General features: G+C 43.8%; 1 protein-coding gene across 1 annotated transcript in view; it reads right to left on the bottom strand.

The window, feature by feature from the left end:
* Positions 1 to 2331: 2331 nt before the first annotated feature.
* Positions 2332 to 9600, bottom strand: part of LOC139342356 (protein phosphatase 1 regulatory subunit 37) — a 62510-nt gene continuing 55241 nt past the window's right edge. The window contains exon 11 of the mRNA XM_070979423.1: positions 2332 to 2532. Coding sequence (XP_070835524.1) covers positions 2332 to 2532 — 201 coding nt within the window. The remainder of the gene's footprint in view (positions 2533 to 9600) is intronic.

Here is a 9600-nt window from a genome sequence, read left to right as displayed (position 1 = left end):
GTCATCCAAGTAATTTAACAGGAACTATGTGTGAAAGAGGTTTAGGAATAGACAATTATCATCATGTTGTTGTTCCCTCCCTGCGACATGTTAATATTCTGTGAGGAAGAATCCTCTTGGATGAGTGGTGAAACATTTCAATGGATTATTCATTTTTTCTTGACATATTTGCCCCAAATTCACTACTTGTGTACGCTTTTATGAGCTTTCCTCATTAATGATACAGTATGCAGTGTCAATACTTATATGCGTCTGTGTGTATGTTGATATTCATGCCTTGCCCTCACTCCTTTAAGTATGATAAAGTTGGCCGGTTCCTGTCATGGACGCTGCCCTACTCCCACTGCCCAGGCATCTGCCTCCTCTGCCTCTGCCATCAGGACTGGATCAGGTTCAGCTCACCCAGGCTTCAGGGAAGGTTGGAGGAGGGGATCCAATCAATGGGCTTGGGTTTGGGCTAGAAACCATTCCTGGGGCCACTTTGGCTGGAGGAGAGGGAGGTTGGGAGGCCGCCATGCCCACATGGGTTATGATGGAGGAGGTCGAGGAGGAGGAGGAGGTGCAGGTGGATGAAGACAAGGTGATGAAACATCAGGTGAAGTTGGGGGTTGGGGGGGGGGCAGTCACATGCTGCTGTCAGTCTGGTTCCATACACACAGAAAAATCACACCCACCTCCCACTCTGGAGGGAAGGCAGAGATCTCCCCTGCTAAATCCACTCGTCTGATCTCATCTGTCAATCACTGGATCTTTCACAAGAGTGGGGGAGGGGAGGCGGAGCAGGCCGCTGTGGGTGTATTAGTCATGAGAGTGACGAAACTGATATTGTCACATCCAGCGCAGCAGATCACAGCACATATAGGTCTACTTTATCTGCTCACAACTTACCTTGTAGTTTGATGCCCTGCAGCCTTCAGACCACAGCAGGAAGTACAAATCCGCAGAGGCTGCAAGTACAACCAAGTCGCTCGGTGTAGACTCCATCATGAAGTTACTACATCAGCTTTAGCAATGCCTATGTGCAAGTCATGAGCCTGGTTTGATCTTAACTTGTGCATACAAATCATTTTAGAATTTTTCTGGGTGTAATAGTTTATTTCTTGATTTCAAAATGTTTTAAGGTTATAAGCACAAGTGATATCAAGGAAATACCAGTTATACAGCTTGCTGTTTCAGTATTTGTTGCTGGTATGTCTGATGTATTTGATTTCATTTTTCATTTTTATTAGGTAGGCCATATGCCCTAATTTTGGTTCCTCATACGTACAGATCTCGCCACACTTTATCAAACTTGATGAATGAATACAGACCGATAAATGAATGAAAATGAATGGAGGCACTGTAGTGTATGATATAAGATTCAATTTTATTGTAAATTACAGGGAAGATAAGAGGAACACAAGTGTAATCTCCTGAGCCTGAACAACAAAGCCGTCATATCAACTGCGAGTTCACTGTACTGTGTACTGTTTGCAGGAGTTTGAACTCCAGAGTTTAACTTGCCAAGCTGAGCTTAGTGTAGTCTGCATTCAGAGAGGCTTACTGCTAGTCTAGCTAGACAACCTTAAGCACCAAACTACTGAAAATAACTGAAAACTAAAACTCTGCGTATGTGAGCCTGTTCCTCTGCTCGTGCGGCAGCTTGTACAGCCATGCAGACCTCCTGACACACATCCACACTCCTGTTTACTGTAGCTGGATGCTCTGTGTTTCACATTGTGTTGCTGCTGAACATCGCCTGCCTGCCTTTGCTTCTCAACTGATTAATGCAGATGGAACTTGGCTGAGTCCATGGCTGCTACCAATGTCAGAGTAATGACGCTACATCCCTACACACACACACACACACACACACACACACACACCTCTGAGGAGTGTCCTACAATGCATCACTGTGAACATTAAGTGATGATGGAAGACAAGCAAACAGGGATTTGCAACACAGACACACACACGTAGCTCTAGAGTGAGTGTTGTAAGAAGGGGAGGGGGGAGGTGGGGGTGGGGGTTCAGAGGGGTGTGGGGTGGGGAGGGCAGTTCTCTTCATTTCTAGGTGATTCACGTTTGAAGTGGGCTTGCAAAATTGCTTTATGGAAAGTGGCGAGCGGCTCGGCGGGAACATTAGGCAGGAAGCAGCGGGGAGGCCGGCGTTTCATTAGGGAGCTCTACTCCGCCTTTATTACCCGGATTTGGAGTTTTATGGTTATCATTATTTGCGATAGAATTATTATTCACATATATCTGCTAGTCAGCTGTTTGGGTTTGGGACACTGGGACACAGCGTCTGTGTGACTAAATCCATGAGTGCTTTCTGAGGTGATCTGTACAAGGTTAGCCAGCTTCCCCCTCTGCGTCGCGCGCGTGTGTGTGTGTGCGAGCACAGGCTGCACTCATGCTGTCAGCTCGTCGATCGGCCTCGGCGGGTAATGTCTCAGAGGTGTCCGCGGCGAGGTGGGAGCGGCTGGCGTTGGCAAGGCAGCGCTGGATGATCTCTGACTGAAACCTCATCTGAGTCTCCGTCAGAAAGTCGTCCTGGTGATCACACAAAAACACCAGCCATTAAAATCCTCATGAGGATGAGGATTGGCAAAATGCCATTTGATATACACACACAGAAATGACATCTCTCAGATAGAAAATAAACAGGATCTCCTTTTGTTTGTTTGACTGACTGCTGAAAAAACCTTGATCCTTGATTTGTGTAATTCTTTTCACAAGGAGGTTTACGGTCTCTAAAATGCAACTGTTGTCAAGGGAACGACAACTTTGTAACCATGTCTGTTATTCAAGGATCAGACGAGATCATATTTATCCTATGACATGCCCACTGTGTCACATTAGGTGATAACAGAGACATGGCAGACTGCACGTTGGACCCCTCCCCATCTTTTATGAGTTGTACACAGGTGATCAGAAAGGAGGCACCAGTGCCCGGTTTCATTTTCCCACCTGACAGCACCAACAAGACAAGTCCACTTTCTCTTTTCCACTTGCCTGTGCCAGCAAAATGGCTCTATGTTCTTATTGGTCAACATCATGGAACATGTCATAGAGGTCAGATTCAGTGAGAGAAGCTGCAAATGTTTGTGCTACTAGTCTTTTTGTCAGCATGCAGTCAAGTGTTGCAGATGCTGGAATGTTACACTGATGGAGATAAAATGAGCTACTGACGCTGCAGGTCTGTCAGGTTGGGCTGTCGTCAGCTTGATATTGTGCTTTGTGAGCCCGGAATTCATTTTTTCTTGTGGAACTCTTTATGTGATTTCATGACATAAGATAGCACTCTTGAAAAATGGGAAAAATAAGAACCTCTTTCAAAAGTTTATTCCAACTTATTTTCATAGCTTTGTCCAAATTTCCATTCGCTCCGATAACATTATACTCACAAAGTTAAGTGCTCCTCCTGAGTAGTGTGACTGACCCGGGGTTTGATTTGATTCAGTCTGTTGAATCAGTGTTGATAAGTGGATCCTGATCCACATTAGAGATGTCATTATAAAATTTGCTCTTTCTGCAATGCACAGCGTGGTGTAGATTTGAAATCTGGGAAACAGAGGGCACTGGGATGGCACTTGTTCGTGGTATGGACAGATACCTTGAGCTGAGACCAGAACAGGTGATGGGAGAGTGAAAAGTCTGAACAGTGCATCCATGTTGAAAACCTATCAAACCGTCTGACTGCTCGTGTTTCTTGCGTTTTTGTGATGATGATATTGTGATTACCAATAATGAAATGATGAGAGAAACTATGAAGATAAGACCCAAGTGCTCAATTAGCTCATCACATGATGACAGGCAGGTTTAAAGATTGTCTAAAATGCAAGGGGCTCATCCTCTGAGGAGAATAAATGTGTAGCAATCCCATGCCAGCCTGCACATTCGATTTTTATATTTCTTGTGTTATTGTGGAAGTTTTCACCTTATGGTGGCACTTGATGAAGGTCATAGAATCACTAAAATGATTAGAATGCATCATCTGGGTGTGATTCATGGGGATCTGGTCAGAGGAGTTGTAAAGACGTTATTTGTGTTGAGTGGACAGACAGCAAAACTCCATCGTGATTAAATGTTGTAATGTACTTCTATGGTACCCACTTTGCATCAGCGTGCTTTATTTGCTCCTCTTCGGTTTGTTCTTTCCTACATCTAAGTGTATTCCCAGTTATCTTCAGACAATAAAAAAAGCACCTCCAAACAAGGACAAGAGGACAAGAAGAAGAGAGGAGTGGAGAAGTGACAGAGGAGAGAAAGGAAAGGCTGGAGAATAAAAGGACAGAGCAGGAGACAGGCAGTGTGCTGACTCCTGGCTAGCTGCTGGTCGCCAGAATCACTGATGCACTTTCTCGCCTCATAAATTATCGCTGTGGTGACGGGTGTGATGCTGTCAGGAAAGCCCAGCATCCCAAAAACCAACAGCAGCAGCAGGTCTGGACGGCAGCTCAAGCCAGCTTCTCTCTGTCATCACTCTCAGCTTTGTCTTTTTAAACACATGGAAATAGATTATGACACCAAGACCAGCAACTCTGAAAATATCTATTTCTGGTTGTCAAGAAGGCAAAGGGAACGAAGCATGAGTGGACCTGAAGTGTGATAAACAAGTGGCACCATCATTGAAACACCTGTCAATCATGAAAACACCCTGAAACATATTTTTATTTAAAGCTGTACTGATAAATGTGTCTATGTTAATAATAGATCAAATGAAAATGCTGTGTGAAAGAGGTCACTGCTGAAAAATTCACAGGGAATCATCACCCAACCCTGCAGCTCCGCGTTTTAGCCTCTTTCAGCTCCATGTTTTGCTTTATCCTGCCCACAAACTCTAGCCTGGTTCCAAACATCTTCGCCACCCACGTCTCTGCTTTGTTCAGATTCAGATGGACCTGCTGTTGTCCCTCCTTGAACACCTGAATCGCTCAAGCACACACAGTAGAATATGTGAACTAGCATGAACCTGTGGCTTGGATTTGACACACAATCCATTAACCAGAATCACAGATACACAACCTACATGACAACATAAAAACACTGAAATGAAAAAGCTAAAAACACAACATACTGTATATAAACAGGCTGATTCCATCCCAGCCGTTTGGTGTAGCCTTAAAATGAAGCAGTGACTATTTGTGACCCACTCAAACAGTTTTAAATAAAAGAATATTATAAGAAATAAAAATCATCCTGTCATCCCTCTGATTTATTCCGCGACCTCTGTGGGGGTCCTGACCCCCTGTGGGGAAACACTTGAACATACCTTTTCTGTCATTTATCGTCACTGACACTGATATTTTGTGTCATCAGGTGTGACATCACCATCCAAAAGTAAAACCAGCAGCCTTAAAAATGAACCTTTCCCCGAGCGAAACATTAACTTTCTAAGCTGCAGCAGGCTCTTCTCTTTTCTCCTCCCTTCCTCCTTTCTGTTCACCTCCACCTCCTCCTCCTCCTCCTCCTCCTCCCACCCTCCTCCCCTCAGTGGTGGCGGTCTGCAGCAGAGCAGTTAATAAAGAGATTGATTATCGGCCTGTCAGGAAGTGACAGTTGGACAGGGCTGCTCTGCGTGAATGACAGAGGGCACGCTCACCACGCAGCAGCCCGCCTGACACACACACGCGCACACACACACACACACACACACACACACACACACACACACACACACACACACACACACACACACACACACACACACACACACACACACCCAGATGCCTTTGCCAGCACTGGGGGTAGGTGAGGTGGTGGAGAAGGAGGATGTATGGGGGGCTGGATGGGTGAGAGCCGGGCATGTGGAGAACAGCAATGCAACCTTCTGCTGGTGGAGGAGGTTTGTCTGTGTGTATGTGCGTGTGTGTTGTGGTGGTGGTGATGGTGGTGGTGGTGGTGGTGGGGGGCGGTCAGAGTTCACACCCACTGCCTTCTGGTGAGAGAGTCAGAGGGATGCCAATGATGCCATACACAAGACCCAAAAGGGCACAACAGAGACTCAGGACCGCACGTTCACTGACTCACACACACACACACACACACACACACACACACACACACACACACACACACACACACACACACACACAGTGCTGGCTATCTGTAATCATACTGTACAAACACACAGAATACAAGACAAACCCAGCATACAGCTGATTTCTACACTCACGTCCTACCAGCACACACACACAGGTGCACTGGTAAATGCCAGTGGGTGACCACAACACACACACTGACAAATGAAGCTTGTTGGCATGTCGTATTTGAGTCTGTATTACTCAGAGCTGTGAGGTGGTAGTTTTGGTTTAGTGGTCAAAGTTAAATCTGCTTGAACTCAAAGGGATGCTTCAGAGAGTGTCTGTTAATGACATGTTCCAAATCCTTCTCTCGATAGCTGCGTAACATCACTCATCAGTTACTCTCAACATGCCCAACTGTTGCTACTGTAACGCTACATTTTGGACATTCCAGTTCTCCCATAATGCCACAGTGTTGCTCATCAGCAAAGGTTCCACAGACCTGCTTGAACTGTCATTTTCACTGTAACTCGAAGCCTTTGGCCTGATGGGCTCTTTTTAAAGGCGCTCTCCTTGATTTTGTTGCACCATTCAAATCAGTCAGATCAGGAGGTACATCTTTAACAGAGGTCACTATTTATGCAAAGCAGTGAGAGTATTTTGCACACAGAACTTTATATGAGACACCGTTTGCTGTGTTTCATTAAAAGACACATTTGGAAAGTGCATCATGACTGTATATGATCTGATTTTCACATATACTTTCTTTTTTTCTTTTCTCTTTTTTTCAACCTGTCCACTCAGTCTTTCTGCCAGCATGCTATATTCTTTCCCTGTATTCAAAATCTATTTTTGTTCTAATGACACAGTTCACATGGCATTTTATTAACCCAAATCTTAACCCTACAACTGAATGCTTAACCTGGGAGACTGGCTGTTTGTCCACAACAGGGAGGTGAATGTCTATGTGTTGCCATCACAAGATAATCCCTGTATGTAAGTATACACACTGGGGTTGGTCAAGTGGATGATTACACGGGCGTTCCTTCAGTAGCACAAGAGATGCAGGAGGGAAAAACAGTGTGTAGAGGCAGAATATTTTCATATCTAACTGTAAATTAAAGGTTTATTTCCACCAAACCAGAGTTGGTGATTGCTGGAACAGTGGAAAGATGAACCACAGTGGTTTTGGTGAATTTTATTTTGCTTCTGTCGAGTACTAAAAAACTAAAGAACCAAAGGAGTGGTCCTCATGGCGGGTGAACGAAATGAACCAGTCTTCTCTTTGGTAGTGTGTGGAGCTGGGAATCCCCCACCGCCTGCACACACACACACACACACACACACACACACACACACACAAACAATTGAATTATACCTGGCCTCTGATGGCATCAAATCAAATCAACTTTATTTATATAGCAGATTTCATACAATGTAGGCTCAATGTGTGCAGTGGGAGCTGGTAAAGGCAGATCTGCCACCACTCCCATAACCCCTGAACGCTTCCACAGACGGGAGGCAGCAGGGCAGAGGTGGAGAGTGTGCAGTTGTTATCCGGCCCTCTCCATAGCTCATTCATTGTTCAAGGGGAACGTGTGTCAAGGAGAGTGGAAGAAGAGTGGAGGAGGAGGAGGAGGAGGAGGGTGGGGTAGCTTCACCCACTCTTTGTCTTCGAGACAAGAAGAGAACCCAGCCAGGAAAGTTGGCGGACCTCATGTAGTGATGACAGCACTCACTTACCATTTTTCCATACATCAGTATTAAATATCAGTATATCTCCAACCTGCCTCTGCAGTCACGTGGGATCTCTTTGGCAGTGCTCCGGCACAAAGCAACCCCACAGTCAACATATAGCGAGCGGCTGTTGTAGCGGCGAGGAGCATATGCCACGTAATGAGGCTGACAAGGTGAACACAAAGGAACAAGCTGCCCTCCCCCCCGTGGAAGAGGCCTGGGGTGCTTTAGCTAAAGGAACACAGCTGACCTGAGTAAAGCAGGAGAGGTCAGAGGTGATGTTGGTTTGTAAAATGATCATCTGTGTGTTATATTTCATGCACTGAGTGTAATTATGGTATTGTACTTGACAACAAATGATATGCCTTCATCCTCTGTGCCATAGAGCTCCATTATTATCCAAAAGCTATTAAAAACACATCACTGTTACACACGGTGACACGGTGCTTCATTACCACGAACACACAGACTGTAGTGCATTTTGACTCCGTCCTGCTGCCCCAAATACTCACTAGAACACTTAATCTGAATTCATCTGTAAACAGTCCCTTAGTCCTTTTCTGTGTGTGACCATTTAAATGAACGTAATATTTAGTCATGGCCTCGTGCACGTGTGTGAGCAGTTCATTTAGAGTGTTTCATGTGCAGGTTTTTAGAGGCCTTGAGAAATGAAATGATCCGTGTTTCACTAGAAAAAAAGTAAAAATAGACAAAAGTCAGGAAAAAACACTGTATATATAAAACCTTTGCAATAATGTTGTCATGTTTTTTTTTTTTGCTTATCCCTTCATATTTATCTTGGAAACCCTTGGTGGCTCCTGATGTCCTGTTTAGGAACCTGTGAACTAACACATGACTGACATTGTTTTTGCTTTTTTCATGGAATTTGTTGACAATAATAAGAATAAAGAATATCACTAACTTTATTCTTTCAGTCATTGACAGATACACAGTGAAGCCACCATATAGTGGCTTATTTTAGATTTCTGGGTTTGGCTGTAACTTACTGAATTATTCTAGTTTTAATATTAATTTGTTACATTTGCATATTCCTCATCAATAAACATGTTTTTGTGTAAAGTGTAGGTATGACAGGCTGATGTGGAAAAAAATGAAAACAAAAACAATGTGTGCTTGAATACCTACAATTCCATGACAACTATGTTAACGACACGTGATATGACCGAAAGCTCCACAACAGTTGAGACTGTTTTCCAAATGACTTTCTTAATTCCATAAACATTAAACATGAGCATCTACAACTAATAACTAACAAAATAATCCTAAGTCAAGGTCCTCTAATTGGCATTTTGTAAGCACATCTTCGCTTTGATAAAAGCCAGTAAAAGGGCCTTGAGTTAAGATTATTTCATCAAACTGCTTTCCCCAAAATCAAGAATAATCTGTTTATGTAATAACTGTGTTTTTAAAAACATGCTCAAGTCTGGCCATATCTACAGGATGCGTTAGGGAATATATGCATTTACATTGTGCCTAAATCTCTAGCGGAGTTTTCTCTTTTCAACCTTTTCATTTTTGATTTGATTCTCTTTACAGAGAAACCCTTGACAGACAATGACTTCTACGAGGATCCATGTGAGATTTTTTTGGTGTCACAGCTATTTTGTACACATTTCACTCTTTTTACCCAGTTGTATCGCTTGCAGAGTAAATAAATACCTCAGTTTTTGCATCAAACAGCATCTTTGACACCGTCTAGTCATTGTTTACGCGCCAAATGTTCCATCTTCTCCCATTTTCTTAAATCGACTTGCTAATTAATGATATTTTAGTATCTGATTCCTTCTTGTGCATTTTGATGAGTAAAATTATGCCTCAAGGGAATATCATGCCTTAA

This window comes from Chaetodon trifascialis, chromosome 14 (assembly GCF_039877785.1).
Source record: "Chaetodon trifascialis isolate fChaTrf1 chromosome 14, fChaTrf1.hap1, whole genome shotgun sequence".
In the NCBI taxonomy this organism is placed as follows: Eukaryota; Metazoa; Chordata; class Actinopteri; order Chaetodontiformes; family Chaetodontidae; genus Chaetodon; species Chaetodon trifascialis.
Note: the sequence above shows the minus strand (reverse complement) of the source record. Positions and strands in the feature narration are given on the sequence as shown.